The sequence below is a fragment of the Castor canadensis genome, chromosome 10 (genome assembly GCF_047511655.1).
Source record: "Castor canadensis chromosome 10, mCasCan1.hap1v2, whole genome shotgun sequence".
NCBI lineage: Eukaryota > Metazoa > Chordata > Mammalia > Rodentia > Castoridae > Castor > Castor canadensis.
Genome location: NC_133395.1, coordinates 32144994 through 32163143, shown reverse-complemented (window position 1 = coordinate 32163143; position 18150 = coordinate 32144994). Strand labels below are relative to the sequence as shown.

Below are 18150 nucleotides of genomic sequence, written 5' to 3'. Positions count from 1 at the left end.
CTCTATAACTAAACATGTGAAAATGATTGACAACAGGAAAATTATTTAATCTGCAAACTAGGATAACAGCAGTATTTCCTCACTGTGAAGTCTATGAAAATTAAATAAGTTAATACATGTAAAACACTTAGAATAATACCTGCACGTATAAAGCACCCAAAGACCATTTTAGTCATTGATCCATGAACGTGGTGTTAGGAAAATAAGCTGAGTGCAGATTCTGAAGACATTTATATTACAGGCCAATTATTCTGCTAAATACTGGTTTCTAGATCTGCTGTTGCATCAGAATAGGTTGGGAACTTAAAAATATAGCTTCTCAGCCTAGACTAAACCCTGAGGATGGATCAAATATTCCTATTTTTAGAAAGTTTCCCAGGTGACTGTGATGTACAACTAGGCTTAGGAACAAATTCTCCAATAATAGGGGTTAGGATTAACAGTGAATATTTTTATACTGATAACTCTGCTACCAGTATGGAGGATCACCAGATAATTATGAAAATGGGGTAGAGATGGCAGTGGGATACTATTCACCCATGAAAAAGAGGACACTACTTGCACCATGGGAGCCTGAACTAGGCTGTGGGAGAACAGAGAAGAGAATACAACCTGGAGAGTTTCCTTTGGAAGAGTTCATAGAATTCAATTTAGACAAGTGAATCTGAGGAGACAGATAGGGTTTCTCAGACCTTTAGGGGAATGATGACATATTACTTAAAACAGTGTATAGGAAGAAAAAGCTTTGGCTACTAAAAAAAGAATAAAGCAAAGACCCAGTTTTATCAAGACAGAATTTTTCTCTGCTTGGGTTAACTAAGAAAATAAGAATATCATGTCATTGCTTATGAACATTCTGAAAAATTCTATATCAGACTACGGAGACTATAATGATCTAAAAGTCAATGTGCTTGTAGAATGATGATGAGCAAAACAGTTGGGGTTCTGTAATCTGGGTCCTGTGAGGGAATAGAGAATGTAAGCTATGATCTTTAAGAAAGAAAAAGGACAATCTTACCATCCACAGCAAGAGCTCTGTGCAACAGATCTTTAGCAGCTCGAACAACAGTGCTCACCACAGAGAGAGCTCTGCTACAGTTTTTATCTTCTTCATTGGCTTTACTTAGAAGCTGGGATTGTAAATCTCCATCAAATTCACTCCTATGAAATGAGTAAACATGAAATTAGTTTACAATGAATGGTATTCCAAATACAATCTAACTTTAGGAATTATATATATATATATACACACATATATATGTATATCAGAGTGAGCCTCTGAATTAAACTTACAGTAAAAGCCAGGTGCAGTGGCTTACATTTCCAATCTTAGCTACTCAGTAGGAAGAAATAAGAATGATAGAGTTTTAAGGCCAGCCCAGGCAAAAAGTCCGTGATACCCCATGTCAATTAAAAAGCTGGACGTGATGGTATGCATCTGTGATCCCAGATACATGGGCCTATGGCCAGCTGTGGGACAAAAAAATGCAAGACCCTATCCAAAAAAATAATTAAAGCCAGAAAGGGCTTGGAGAGTGACTCAAGTGGTAGAATGCCTGTCTAGGAAGCACGAGGCCCTGAGTTCAAACCCCAGTAACACCAAAAATAAAACAAAACAAAACTCCTTACAGTAAAAAACAGTTAAAATCAAACCAGTAATTATGTAACTACATAAATTCAAGAAGTAAAGGAAAACAAAGTATAGGGCATAAAAGGTGAGATTTTTAAATAAGATTAAGTTTCTCTTTGATGAACTGACATTAAACCAATACCTAAATTATGTTAAAAAAAAACAACAAAAATGACCCATAAAAGATCTGAGAGGAAAGTGTCAGGATAAAGGGAAAAGAGTGGTATGTTCAAGGAAGAGAGTGAAGATAAGTGTTGCTAGAATGAAAGAAAGAGTGCAGACTGCTGGGTGGGAAAGGAAAATGGGAGTCAGGTCATGTGAAGTTGAAAGACCATAACAACGATGTGCTAGTTCATACTGGTATGAAAGAGAAGGTCATGGGGCTTCTGCCCTTGAGCAAGGGCAGAAGGTGGTATGCTTTATATTTTTATCATATCATGCTGGCTGCACTGGGGAAATCTGACTATATGAGGGCAATAGGAAAGAAAACATTCATATAGAGGATAGTATAATTTTACAGGCAGGGTCGTGGTGGCTTGGATGAGGCTGCTAGTATGGAAGTGGTAGAAAAGGTCAGATTCAGGACTTTTTAAAAGCAGATCTGTCAGGATTTATTAATAAATTAGATGTAAAGTGCAAGAGGAAGAGACATTAAGAATGACAAGGTGTTTGGCTGTAAATGTTGATGTGTATCAGCAAACTACAGAAAATATTCTTCAGGAGGATATATAGGGTTAGTGATCCAAGTCTGTCACATCTGGAGTCCAATTTCCTGCCTATAAATCTGTGTAACGAAATTCACTACAAATGTTACTTGGGCAAGATGTTTTACAACTCAATTCCTCAGTTCTCTCCTCTGTGAAGCAGGGATAGTACTAGCCAAGACAACCACAGGTAAAGCACTAGAGTTCAGCCTGGCACACAGTTTAAGTGCTCAGTGTATAATAAGCAGAATCATCACCATTGGTGTCAAAGAGGGACTTGGATATTCAGTCCAGGATAGAAAGATGTTTAAAGACTTTAACATTTTTTATCTTAATTTTAAAATTTAAAGCTAAGGATACTTAAGGCTTGGTGTTGAATATAATGATATTTAAAAGTTTGGATACTACACACCATTAATGGTGATCTATCTTTTTGTAATATAAACCTCATTTTCTGTGCATGTTATAGTTTTTAATGTATGGTTGAGAAGAGAATGATGTACTATTAATTACAGTGCATATACAACAGAAAAATTTTTTCATGATTGGAGTATAAAGACTAGAAAGCTTGTGCATCTCAGTAACAACACTGTTCTATACACATACTGTGTTTATTCCATTTCACATGGATAAAGGACACAAAATCCTTATTTAGGGGATTTATTTTATACTAACTACCTAGGAAATGGAAGAAGAAGCAAGCCTCTAAAAGTGCTATACATTTGGTGTTAAGTTAGGTCAAGGACAAATGTGGTCAAGGGTACTCAGTACTATCTAAGCCTCCAGCTAAGTCACTGCAAGAAAAATTCAAATACAGTGAGAAATGTGTATTTAAAGGTTCTTTTTTTTAACTAAATGATTTTTATCATTCTTTAGTTTTGACTTTTTACATAACAAATAATTTTTGTTAAAACATTATAAGAAATACACCATATATATTTTAGGTCCCAGGACTAGCCTGGTCAGATAAAAAGATTCATAAACACAGAGAAATATTCTATAGGCTGGATAACAGGATCAAAGCAGCATCAATATGTGGGCTGAGGCAATTTGATCACTTGTTTTAGGTATTTATAAAGAGAAATGAGTAAGTTCATTTAAATTTAAAACTGTAGACAAGAAATTTTAAAGTGGTAATAGTGCATGTGCTCAGTATACAAAAATTTCAATGACACAGAAAATGACAATTTTTTTAAATCATTCACCTTTATAGTTAACACTGAATTTAAATCTTAAAATAAGGTTTCTTTATATGAATTGGTTCAATTTATCTTCAAGGAAGATAAACTGTATACTTATCAGCTACCTGCTGAGCACTTTTTGCCACGGTAGTATGTTGTATGTTATACCACTTTAGCGTATTACATTTGTCTATAGATACACCTACCTATAGTAGAGTATCTGTGGTATCTGTCCTCTGGTTTGGTTTGTGCCATTACTACTCAAGCTGCATGTGCTGAATGTAAAGGTCACACCGTCAGGGCACTGAACTGTGGTCATTCCTCCATCTCCATTGGCTGTACGGCTTCCATAGTTCCTCAAGCGCACAGCATATTTAACATTCTCCTTCATGATAAAGATGGAAACATATTTATATTTATTTATAAGGTACAGGGGATATACAAAAGTAACTCTTATCAGTCAACTAGGAAAATGTATGAACTTCATGTCATATTTATAGATGATATTAAATGAATTTTTATTGAATCAAGTATGACAGCTAGTACTTACTGAATGCCTTTTGTGTTAACAGAAACTATCCTAAATACATGATTTAATTAGTCTTTAATGTCTCTTTGCCAGGCAAGTATGTTATTTTACAGAAGAGGAATCTCAGGCTCAAAGGTTAAATAACTTGCCCAAAGTCCCATAGTTTGTAGTTAGGATTAAACACCAGCAGTATAGCCAATTCCTGTTCCTAATCATACTGCTACAATATCAGCCATAATAAAAGGTTTTAAGACTATAAACTAGTATTTTTCCTTCATGAATTTAAATCTTAAAATAATTTTAAGTGTGAATAAATTATGAGCCCATTACATTCTTACTTTGGGAGACATTCATTCAGAGACAAAAATAAAAAGGCAGCTAACGTGGAGAAAATATTCATCAAGAAAACAATTCTCCTGAACAGGATGCACTACACATAAGGCACAGAGCTATAGACATTCAAGCTTCAGGATCCATCACAGAAAATTCATAATAAAAGCTTTTGAGTTTTTCAGCATTAAATTCTTTTTGAAGTCTCTGATGAGCCTACTCTATATAAAATTTTGCTCTGTAATAAAGCCTCTTTCAGCTGAATTCAGAAAAACTTCATTTATTTTCACATTAATAATTACTTTAATGTGGCAAAATTTCTCTATTTTGCAAATATTTTTTAAAAAATTAAGCTCTGTGAAGTACTAACTTTAATAGCTAGCACTAACTATAAATTCCATTTTTAAAAGGAGATTTGGCACAATAGAAGGAAAGACAGGACTAACATTTCTTCAGTTTCCACACTCTGCTGGGCTACAGGCATGTGGCTTTATTTCCATAATTTAATTTAATCTACATAACAGTACAATGCACATATTATTCTTCCCCATGTATAGATTAGGCTCAGAGGGGTAAAATGATGACTTGTCAATGTCTTAAAGATGACATCTGGAAGAACAAGTTTTTTTTTTTTTTTGATAGGACTGGGGTTTGAACTCAGGGCTTCAACTTGCAAATCAGATGCCCTACCACTTGAGACACACCCCAATCCATTTTGCTCTGGCTATTTTGGAGATGGGATATCTTGAATTATTTGCTCAGGCTGGCCTTGAACTGCCATCCTCCTGATCTCAGCCTTCCCAAATAACTAGAATTACAAGTGTAAGCCACTGGCATCCATCATGAAAGAACAGGTTTTTGAAGCTAGGTCTGTTTGACTCTAAAACCTAACTTTTCTTCCTACTATGCCCAATACTAACAGATATTATACAAAAACACAGTACAATGTGGTACAAATCAGGAATATTGTACTGCAGTAGGTACCACCATAATTATGTAAAGCACCATCTAAATGATAACTTAGAAAAAGCCATAGCTAATAATGAAAATTCATGGAATACTTTTCAGCATTTTTAACTATATGATATTGCCTCTTGTTTTAGAATCATATAGCAAAAATTACCTTTAAAGGAACAACTTTGTCCAGTCTGATTTCAGCTATGTCACTAGGTGAATCATCTGTTGTATAAGTTCCTTTGACTAATTCTAGAGATGTCCATCTGTGGGAATGAGTGGAATCTCCTGCATGTTCACTCTAATGAAGACATCAAAACAAAATCCACCAGACTCTTAATTTCATTATATGAACAATTTTGATTTATAATTAATTAATGTTTTTAAGCAGTATTTTGTTTTCCTTTTTGCATTGCTGGGGATTGAACCCAGGGCCTCAAGCATGCTAGGCAATCAGTCTATCACTTAAGCCATGCCCCCAACCTTTCTGGTTTTTTTTATTTTTGTTTTTTGAGATAGGATCTAGCTACTTTTGCCTGGGCTGGTCTTGAATTCATGATGCTCCTGCCTCTGTCTCCCTCCTCTGGGATTATAGACATGAACCACCATGAGCAACTAGCAATTTATTTTCTTGCATATAAAATTAGTCATTACTAATTCCCATGTGTATTAAAACACTTCTTGTTACTATAAACTATTAACTTTTATCTGACTTATTAAAGAAATTACAACATAATGGACAATTCTCATCTGAGGTTTTAAAGCTATCCCACTTCTTTGTAAGAGGGCTTGTAGAACCTAATGAATTAATATTCAAAACAATCAAGTTATAGACACATTGCTATTATTAGGAAATGATTTACATACTATCTTTCTGTCCCATCTTAATAAAACTTTGCAAAAACTTAGATACTTTAAATAATTTTGAGAACATGTAAAAATGTAACTAAATCAATCAAATATAGTCTTCACATTAGAACTGACAAAACTGCTTAACCACTGACAGAGGTAATAATATCCATTTGAACACTCCTTTTTTCATGAAAAGTGACAACAGCAAAATAAAAATTACTCAAGGCTTGCAATCAAAGGCTTAAGGTATATGCAGTTTTCAATTCCAGTTAAAAATCTTGTCCTTTTGAAATGCAAATATATATGTCAGGCAGGAGTGATCGAAGGTAGCATACAAATAATCAGGTAAAATAACTCTTGATTTAATGCTATCCATGTATGTGTGACCTGCTAAACTCTCAAAGATTTGTACTCATCATACTATGAAAATGACAAGCCCTGATACACAGCACATACTGCAGGATGAATGCCATAAGAGTGATACTTACATCATCAACCAACACCTCTAATTCATATTCATGAATCCCACCTCCTCCATAGACAGAGAAACCAACCACAACTATTCCAGGTTTGTCTACTGAAAAACAGATTGCATCAGGGGACCCATTCCCAGTGTTCCAACTTCTTCCCTGACTTGTTTTTGTGAATCGGTTAGCACTGGCTTTTACAGAATGAAGAGAATTAAGTCCATCAACCTGTAAAAAGCACACATAATTACATCAGAGTTTGCACCTGAATATTAATAATAACACCTGTAACAAAACTACCTAAAGGTTTCTAAGAAGTCTGATAAAATAAACTGTATTTAATAAGTGGGTTAAGCCTTCCTGAAGGCATGTTCTATTAAAAGATTAACTCATAATAAAACCAGACTTTATCATTCTAAATTCACAAATCAATGTCACTTGATAGTATTTTCTTCTTTTAGTTAAACATTTCATTTAATTTATAATGTCCAAACTACAAACTTCTATGTTATCACAGTAATAACATGAGTGACTACTCACTTTGAAAAGAGATACTAAAAAATTAGCATTCTATATACCATACTTTCTAACTCTATGACACAGAACTCTAGGAATTCTGTAGACAAGTATGCAAAAAGAGGTAGGTTTACAGTTCCTTCTCTTCAACTATACCACCTCTCTCTGATCTGTGAGTTTGCAAGACAGACTTTATTTGAAAATAAGATGGCCTGTTTCCTAACTTTGAATACCACTAATGCACACAATAATATTTTTATGGTAACAGCATTCAGTAGATGTGTACACACACACACACAACACGTTACAGACATCCATTAGAGCAGATGAGAGAACATATTTTAGTTTGAAACTTTCCTTTTTATTTGTAGAAACTGCTTCTAATCTAAGTTGGGCACAGAAATTTGGGAGGATTGAGAAGGCACAGTTGAAGTTTATGATTCTAGCAAGATTTACAAACTTCTCTGAGAAAGAACAAAATGTGGACATTTATACCAGGACCTTTGGTAACTAACCCTCAAGGCCATATATTAGGCACCATACAATTTTTGGCATTCATTTTCATTAGGAAACTAAGTTCACAGGAGATAACCGTTCTGTAATCTCTGGAAGTGGACCCATGTAATAGATTTTTGATTCAGCCTTTAGGGTCTAGTATAAAAGGGAAACATAAATTGAATGAAAGTTAAAAAATAAACATTGTTTGGAAAGGTGTCAATGGCCTCTTAGACCAAAGTCAAAGCTAACCAATAAATCTAGGAAATGCTTCCTAGAAAGAAACACTAAAATTTGCTCAGGCCCAAGTAATTATTCAGCAATTCTAAATGCTACACTGTCACGATGAAGCAGTAACAAGTATAAGTTGGATGGGTTAATTCAGAATAGGTTCTAAAATAAATGTGTAAGTTAAAAAACAAAGAAAGACTAGGAATTGCAAAAGTAAAATAGAGAAAAGAAGTTCTTAGGCAAGAAATCATTTGAATGATATATTCACATTAAAATAAGGGTTTCAGAACCAATCTACAGTCTGTTTAGGGGAGGAAACTGAAACATCATATTCTATCAAAACATTCCGATAAGTTATAGAGTTTGAATTTTTTTTTTTTTTTTGGTGGTGATGAAGTCTGAACTCAGGGCCTTGAGCTTGGTTAGGCAGGTACTCTACCACTTGAGTCAAGCCTCCAGCCAAAGTTACAGAACAAAGGAAGGCAGTGAAATAGAGAAAAGTAATTTTACTTTACAAAATAGAAAGGCATTTAAAAATGTTTCAAAGGGATTTTCTCAAACATAATATTTGATGCTTTTAAAATGCTAAATGATAGTTACATGAAGTGAATGTACTTGCTGTCATTGAACTGTATAGATAAAAATAATTAGAATAATAGTTTACATTATGAGTATTTTATCATAATTAAAAAACTAAAATATAGGTGAGACACAATTTTCCATATGTATTTTCCTATTGTCAACTGAGTGAGCAGGGCTGTTTGCCTTTTCCACACCATGTACTTATTAGTAGTAGCTTGATTTCATAGCAATACTCATCATCCAGCAATGGGAGCTATTTTCGTTCTTATTAGTGTAAGTTGGGGGGATGGTTGTGCAATGGGCAGATGAGAACCCAGTCTAAGAGGAAAATGTAGACTTTCTATTACTGTGACATTCTTGGTAAACTGATGAGGGAGAAGAAGCAGAAAAAAGCAGATAAGGAAGTCAAAAAAAAAAAGTTGGATTTCAAGGACTTGTTTTCAAAGAAAAAAATGTACTGTGTCAACGAAAAAGTGTTGACCTACTTTAAAAGTCAAAATATGTAGAAAATATAAACCTGTGCTTATTTATCCAGTCTCAAAATGTAGCTCATTACCTCAGATCCCAGGGCTGACGCTGTCAGCTCACTGACAATGCTGGCCAGTAATCCACAGGTGTTAGAGACCAGGTGGAAGGAGAAGAGTTCATTTTCTCTCCTCAGGCTGTTCCTGACTGGCAGCACAACAATAACCAGCATTTTCTCTAGGACTTCCCGGAAGCTTGTCATCCCTGAGATATTCTCTTCACTCTATGATACATGAGAGCATACAGTGTTATGGAATTACCTTATTTCCTTTCACATGAGTACTCAGTTGCAAAATCTTGTCTTTCTATATGACACCCTTACGATCCAGACCTGAATCAGTTCTTTGAATTATTAAACCCTGTATCATAAAAGAACCATATTATTTACACAGTGTTTGTAAATTGATTATCTTTAAGTCATTTTTACATGTTCTCTCATTTAACGTCTTAGTCATAATCTTATATCACAAAAAATATTCTCATTTAAAATTCCTTTTCTATTGGATAAGATTTTATTTAATCTGAGGCAATTATTTCTGAAACATTTAGAGGTAAAATAACTGTATAAATACTCTTTACAAAATAATTTTCCAACATAATTCTTTTGTGCACATATGTAATTCCTAGGCAGTCTTATAATTGCTATAACTGCTACTTCATTCATTTTCCAAAAGGAGATAAAATTCCAACCTCTAGTAATTCCATTTTGCCAAATCACAATATAAGAAAGTAGAATCCCATTGAAAATCAAAGGAAAAAAATACCAGAAAAAAAAATGGAAAATATTATACCTGATACCCAGCAGGGAAATTCTTGAGCAATCAGATTCACCAGCAGGCCATAGTAATGGATGAACCTTTTAGTTTCACTATGGACTAGGGTATCAAACAATTTGGGATCCAGTTTCAGTATTTTCATAGAGCCTCAACTTCATCTGTGATATCAGAGCAATTGCTTGCAATAATTCAATTATCAAAACTACCTTCTTGCCTTCTGAGCAAGGCTTTCCACAATAATTATATTCATTATTGCTTTACAACATACACAACAGGATTCATAAAAATCATAGTATCGCAGGGTGAAGAGGGGTCTAAAGTTAAACCATTCTTCTGAGGAGAAATCAAATATGTAAATGATATACTTTCAATTCATTTGGAAACGAGGCAATTTTTTAGTTAAAATTATCATAAGTATTACTGTAAGCCACTCTTCTAACATAACAACCTTAGTTTAAAACAAACACAACATAGAGATAATCTTCACATTTAAGGTATTTCTATTAACATTTGAATAAAATCACTGTAACATATAGTTAATTTCTAATCTAATTTGTTTTTCTGGATTTAAAATAATCACCTCGTGATTTCATTAAAACTTGAATTCTTTTATGCTTTGTATCTTTCCATTCTCCAAAAACTTCCCTTTCTGGAACATCTCAGAAAGTTAGCTGTTGATAAAACTCAATACCCAATTTTACTTCATAATCAATAATTTTACAAAGTTTCATTAGGGGTGTAGGAAAAAGGGGAGTGTGTGTGGAGGTTATTTATTTATTTGTACCTGATTAATTTCTAATTAGTAGTCTCCATGAATAATACAAGAATCCTCCCAAATAATATTTTAATGATTTGTCAATATGATTTGTAAAAGAACAGAAAAAAGTAGTGCATACTGGCTATTAAAATTTTAGAAAAACCACTCATTATTGGTGGAAAATGCAAAGTGACAGTAGCTTTTTAATGGGTACTTGGCAATTTGTAACAAACCTTCAGCAAGTTTTGCTTTAACTTAGAATTTTTCTATACTGGCAGATTTATACTAGGAAAGTATTTCTGACTAGGCAAAAAAATTTAGGTAATGATAAGGCAGCAGCATTGTTTAAAATACTGAAATTCTGGGAATAGTCTAAGTGTGTGTGTGTGTGTGTGTGTGTGTGTGTGTGTGTGTGTGTGCATGTGTGTGTGTATATGACTGATTATGATATACCAAAATGATGGAACACTATAATGTCTATTAAAAAGACAGTGGAAGAACATATATTAACCAGGATATATCTTCACAGGTTATATACATAAATACACACAATTTTTATAGCTATTAATAATCACTATATGTTAGTAGTTTAAATTTTTTATTACATACACACATACATTTTTTAGAAGTGTTTACTTTTTAAAATAACAATAGTAATGGAAATTCCTAAAGAAAAACATCAGATTACCCCTAACTTCATCAGGTATACATTATTTTCATTTCTCAGTATTCTCTTCCACTCAGGAGCCTATTACACACATATTTTACAGTCACCATTGTGTATGTACATTTTTAAATTTAAAGACAACCATTTAATTTCAAACATTTGGTATTAAATGTAAATACACATATTTGTAATAGCTGAACCATGTTCTATTAATTTTTGCAATTCAGCTATTTCACTTAGCAGTGAACATTCAAGGCTCTAATTAAGGTTTCTAAATATTCTTTATAGTAAAGTACATGTATGGCTTTGGGCTTCCAGTTTCCTTAGTTGCTTATGAAAATCCTCATAGTACATAGTAGTGAAATGAATTTTCTAAATACACTGGCTAGTTTACAGACCCCCAATTCAAAAGCTGGATTTTTTTTCACTTATTATTACTTATTATTGTGTACTTATTGAGTAAATAAGTACACAATAAATAGTTGTTAAAAGATTGAAAGAAAGATTTATTTGGACTAATTTTATAATGCCATGAGCAATCTGAAAGGTTGACATGTTTTTCCATAATCTCACCAGCACAGACACTTAAAAGAAAAAATTAATTTCTCCTAATTTTCTGGAAACAAATTGACCCCTCACATTTAATTCTGAGTATGGATGAAACTTTTTGCATGCTGGCTCTTATATTTATTTTTATTATTTCTATACAAATTCTGCAATGATACTATATTGAATCTCTTTAAGTTTTCATCTTATTGTAAACTTAACCTTTTTTATTTCTATGTCATTGAAATTTTCTTCATAATTTTGTCAACATGAAATTATTACTGTAATTAGGAAAGTTATTCTATTTTCTAGTTCCCTTATCATTTTTATTAAGTAGTTAGTGTGTATATATATGTGTATATATACATATACACATACAGTTTCATACATGTACATTTTTCTGCAGAATTTTTTAAGGTAAACCATCCGAGCAGTTTTCATTCATTAATATACACAACACCTTCATTAGAGACTTCCATTTTCCTCTTCAGTTTGAATGTGGAGTATTAGGAGAGCCTTTTGCATGTCAAGGTACAGGAAGCAGAGATTACCCTGCATTGCTACCTACATTTACCTACTAGAAGTAAAAATTAGCTAAGTGAAAATGATAATCATATATAGCTTCTCTCTTCCTTTTGAATGTACACAATGTAACAAGAGTGACAGACCTGAAATTATCTATAGAGCTTTCTAATAAACCAGAAGCAGCTAATAAAAAATGTTTTCTAAGTTTATTGTTTTACTGCACTTATTTTAACACACCAAAATATTTTACAGAAGATATTTTAAAATTTATTTCTTTATGAATTTTATCTTTGGAAATTTAAAATTAAAAACAGAAAAGACCTACCTGACTGAGCTTTTCCATATGTGCAACCAAAAGGGGAAAACGATGAACTAGCGTCGAGTCATTCTCTGTGCTAACTTGCTTAACAATTGATCGCAGTAGTACTTCTCCATCATATGCAATAGGGAAAATAGAAGTCAGCTTAACAGAAGTGTGACACAGAGCTGACATAACAGCTGCAAGGAGTCGGCTACTTGATGTCTTAAAGTTTGCCTCCTGGATATCCTTTTAAAAACAAAATATGCCCCAAAGAAATACTGCATCAATATAACCCAAGTTTCTGGATATACAAAAGATAAAAAGAAAAAGAAACCTTTTAAATCACACCAAAATTGTATGTGAATTAGTCACATTAAGTTGTCTTATTATAGGATAACATCACATCAATACTTTAAAACACAATTATTGAAGTTACTATGCAATGAAGATTAGGGTAGGGATAAAAGTATGGTCTAGAAAAATCAGCTTCCAATTCTTCAGTAAATGGAAGTTTAGATATTTATATATCTTCACAATCATAGTCCTCACTATAGCACTACTTTCAATGGGAAATACGAACACAGGGTATTCTAATTTACAAAAATCATGTACACATTACTTAGTCACATTTTGTAAACATTTGTGTTACAAAATCAGGCATAAAAGCAGAGCAATATTCTATATGTTGCTGAAGCTAGCCTGTTCTGTAGCAAAGGAGGGAAAAACCGTAACACATTGGTACAATAGAGAGTAAGAGAGGAATTAAGTTATGTGCTAGCCCAGGCAATAACTTAACTTCAGGAAATCAAGTGGTAAAATATCCTACATGGATCCGAAGTTGTCTGAGACATCTTGGTGACGACAGTGAATTGGAGGGCAGAGGAGGGTTCAGAGAAGTGAGGGTAGGACTTCTGGTATGTTAAATAGAAGTGTGAGAACACTTACACCTTGTTTTCAAATTTAGGATAGCATTCAGTATTTCAACATTAAGTAAGATGCTAGCTATAGATTTTTTTAAAGAAATTTGATTAGCATATAAGAGTTGTATGGGGGGATACATTGTGATATTTACATATATGCTTACACTATATATTAATTAGATTCACCCCCTCCATCCTTTTCCCTTATTCTCCAATCCCTCTCATGGAACAATTTCAACAGGTTTCATTATTCTATTTTCATGCCTGAATACAAAATATAGCTACCATATTCACCCTTCTTCACCCTTTCACTATGTCCTCCCTTCTCTCACTGGTTCCGACCTCAGACAGAACCTGTTTTACCTTCCTATCCATCAGGGATTTTTACGTACATATTGATAGGTCAAAAGGGTTTTTTGCCTTGGTGTTTCCGATGTGTATACATGGTGCTTTAATCAGATTAAACCCCTAGTACTTACTCTTTCTCTATCACGATGTTCCCCTAGTAGTCACCTAGCTATAGTTTTTTTGCAGGTATCCTTTATCAGACTGAGGAATTTTCATTGTATCTTAGTTTGCCAAGTTTTCATCACTGAATAATGTAACAACTAGGTGAATATTTGACTAATTCTGTCAAATATTTTTTCTTTAACTATTAAGAGTACATATGATTTGCTGTCTTATTTAATTAATATGAATCCCATTTGTTTTTGAACGTTAAACTTTGCATTTCTAAGATAAATCTCATATAGTGATGATATATTACCTATACTATAGATTTGAATTGGTAATATTTTTAAGACATTTTGTGTTTCTGAGTGATATTCATCTGCATATTTTTCCTTGTAGAATCTGTTAGGTTTTGGTATCAGGCAGTATAAAGTTAACATAATAAAATCAGTTGTAAATGTTGTCTTCCGTTTTCTAAAAGAATTTATAAAAGATTGATATTACTTCTTTCTAAATGTTTAACAGAATCCATAAATGATAATATCTGGGCCTGGAATTTTCATTGCAAGAATGCTTTTTGTTAATTCAATTTTTTAATGAGTATAAGGAAACTGAGAATTTTGTAATTTTCTTGAGTGTGTGTCAGTTTGGGTTAAGTTTTATTTTTAAAGTAATTTGTCAACTTCTTCTAAAGCTGTCATAAAGTTGTCCATAATATTTTCTTATTATTTTAATAACAGTGATATTCTTGACATTTCTTTCTGATATTGGTATTTTTTTTTTCTTTTTCCCTTAAGCTTATTAAAAGTATATCTTTGTTTTCTTCAAAGAAACAACTTCTAGCTTTGCTAATTTTCTACTTCACTGGTTCCTGCTCCTTATTATTTTCTTCCTTCATACTTTTTGGCTTTATTTGGTTTTCCTTCTGGTTTCTTTAGATGAAAATTTACACACTTACTTCTTCTTTACTTTTGTAGGTATTTAAGGGTATACATTTCTCTAAGCCATGTTTTAGCTGCATCTCACAAATTATAACATCAGACTTTTATCTTTTGATGTGAAATTATTAAAAATTTATGATTTCTTTTTTGAGTCACTGGTTATTTAAAAGTAGTGCCTATTTTCTAAGTATTTGGTGCTTTTATCAGTATCTTTTACAACTGATTTCTAATTTAATTCTATTATGATCTAGACCCACATTCTTTACAATTTTAATTTTTAAAAATTTAGTAATACTTATTTATGCTCTAGCATATAATCTATCCTGGTAAACATTCCATGTGTACTTGAATATGCAATTGCATATTTTAGCGCTACTGGGATTTGAACTTGGGGTCTCATGCCTGGTAGTCAGGTGCTCTACCACTTGAACTTTGAGGTTTACAATTGCATATTTTAGTTTAAATGTTACGTAGATGAAGGTGGATAGTATTGTTCAATTCCTCTGTGCCTGATTTTTTTTTTTGTCTAGTTTTTCCATTAACTACTGAAAGAGGTGCACTGAAGACTAAATATCAATGAATTTGTCTTTTCCTCCCTGTAATTCTGTCAGGTTCTGCCCCAGGTTTTTTGAAGGTCTGTGAAGTGATGCACACATTTGTGCAGGCTAGGTTGTCTCCTGAGTGAATGGCGTGAGCATGCCTGGTCTCCCAACCTCCTGCCTTCCCGTTCTGAAGTGGGGGTCCAGGACTGGCATTTGTTGCTGTGCTTCACACTATTGTTCTCTCTTTCCCACACGCTTGCTTAGAGATACAAAAGCAAACGTGTCTGCCAATTTTATAACTAAAAGATGATAAAGCAAACACACAACAAATTTTAAACTTAAGATTATGTAAGTCACATTTACCAAACTGATTTCATAACTGACCTTTTCAAGAAATGGGGCAACTGCAATTTATTTTCTTGAAGAGTATTAAGCAATGTATCTGATTTTCAACTGACATTTTACAAACTTAAATTACCTGATCCAAGCAATTGAGTAGATCACAAAGGCAAGCCCACTGTAATGCAGGAGTGGGGTAGAAGGAATGAAAACAGGCAGTGAAGGTATTGTGACACTCCTGAAGGACAGCTTCAAGGAGACTCAAGGGTTGACTGAGATACCCCTGAGGATCATTATCCAACTTCACCATGCAGTGATCAACTCCTTCTGATAAGATTTTTCTTAACAAAGTTCTGGTTTTTCCAATACACTCTGCTAATTTGCTAGTTTCTTCTACAACTGCTTTTCCTGTAGCTTTGAGGGAAAAAATTGCTAATTAAGTAAAATACTTAGTATGCATGAAAATAATATAATTCCATAATCTACTATATAACTAAAGTCACAAATACTCATAACCTAGAAATAAAACAATCTAGTAATTAAATGTGCTCTAAAATTATTTCTTTTTAAAGTCTAAATGGAAATAAAGCCTGGTTTCAGTATTGAAGTTCAAATTAGTTGTTCAAAATGTTTCTACTTAACAGGAGTTGTCTAAAGTAATACTTTATTGGAGTATTTAATTTAGCCCACTATGACTTTTTGTTATCAGAATGACATGCAATCTATTTTACTCTTTATAACCAAATACACAGACATCATATAGCAAGTTGACATCCTCCCCTGATTTTAGGAACAGCTTAAAAGCATCTCCAGATCTTAAACTGTTAGTTATTTCTACCTAAAGCTTTTCAATGTCTCAAATGTTTTCTTTCTAAAGGCATTTAAAAAAATTCATCATACCTGATACTGGGTAAATTTCACAGGTATAGACACGCAATAACCGTAGACAACAGGTACCCACAAAGCGCAGTCTCTCTAAATCTAGAAGTGTAGCTGTGAACTGGAATCCTTTTAATCCTCTAAGTTCTTCCACTCCTAAGACTAAGGTGGTCCAGCTCCAGTGAAGAATACTCAGCAATGACTCAAAACATTCCTAATATGAGGAATAGGACAACAATGAGTTCAAATGATATCACAAGTTGAGTCAAACAGAAGATAACTGACATACAATTCCAAAACTTTAAACTTTTTCCTGAGTTTTGATAGCCCAAATAATAGATACTATTATAACTCATTTACTAAATTGACAATAGGGTATCTTCGAAGTTTACAAAAAGGTAAAGTAATTAGGCATTTATAAAAACAACATTCTTCAATATTTACCTACTTTAAAAAACACTTTTAAGTTTCCCTGGTACCAGCCTATCTACTTTATTATAGAAACAAGGGAAAGAATAAAAAACACTTATAAATACATGTTTATTTGAAAGAAAATTTAAACTTTATATAGTCAATATAGTAAAATAATTAAAAGAGAAGTATTTCAGTATTAGTATCAGTGATAGTGCCAAATAATTTATGTCTATATATTAAAACTTATAATAAACTATAGCCAGTTCTTGACAAACAACTTAGTAGAAGACAAAAATGGACAAGAAAATCCTAAAAAAACAAAAAAAACTTATTTGGAGGGCTGGTGGAGTGGTTCGAGTAGCAGAGTGCCTGCTTAGCAAGTGTGAAGCCCTGAGTTCAAACCCCAGTACCGCTCACCCACCCCCCCCCAAAAAAAAAAGAGGAAGAAGAAACCTTCTGTCGGGAGCTGGTGGCTCACTCCTGTAATCCTAGATACTCAGGAGGCAGAGATAAGAGGATCTCAATTCAAAGCTAGCCTGGGCAAACAGTTCTCAAGACCCTATCTCAAAACACCATTCACAAAAAGGGCTGGTGAAATGCCTCAAGGTGTAGGCTGAATTCAAACCCTAGTACCGCCAAAAAAAAAAAAAAAATCTTCATTTGGATTCTTTAAAATGCTAGAATATGGACATAGAGCAGACTTTCCTCGAAGTTCTAGCTGGTCTGAAGGTTTTATCATGCTTACATAATGACAGATACTACATGAATCTCAAAGCAGAGTGCTTCGCTCACCCATTTCTACAATATTCCAGACACGGTGATAGTAAATAAAAAATAAGAATTTAGGGCAAAGTGTGGTGGCTCACACCTGTAATCCCAGCTATTGGGGAGGCAGAGATCAGGAGGATCAAGGTTCAAGGCCAACCTGGACAAAAAGTTAGCAAGACCCCCATCTCAACAAATAAGCTGGGTGTGGTGGTTCATGTCTGTGATCCCAGCTACAAAGGAGGTTTATGTAGCAAGTATACATAGGCTCACAGTATGAGGCTGGCCTGGGCAAAAGCAAGACTCTATCTGAAAAATAAACTAAAAGCAAG

General features: G+C 33.4%; 1 protein-coding gene across 14 annotated transcripts in view; it reads right to left on the bottom strand.

Annotated features, from left to right (window-relative positions):
- The window catches only part of Mycbp2 (MYC binding protein 2), a 257047-nt gene that overhangs the window by 118547 nt on the left and 120350 nt on the right, over nt 1-18150 (bottom strand). For all 14 annotated transcript variants that reach the window (XM_074043187.1, XM_074043188.1, XM_074043191.1 and 11 more), the window contains 8 exons: nt 16661-16853; nt 15900-16174; nt 12593-12814; nt 9028-9219; nt 6669-6875; nt 5498-5629; nt 3722-3900; nt 1019-1161 (listed from right to left, as the gene is read on the bottom strand). In XM_074043187.1, the coding sequence (XP_073899288.1) occupies nt 1019-1161; nt 3722-3900; nt 5498-5629; nt 6669-6875; nt 9028-9219; nt 12593-12814; nt 15900-16174; nt 16661-16853 (1543 nt within the window). The remainder of the gene's footprint in view (nt 1-1018; nt 1162-3721; nt 3901-5497; nt 5630-6668; nt 6876-9027; nt 9220-12592; nt 12815-15899; nt 16175-16660; nt 16854-18150) is intronic.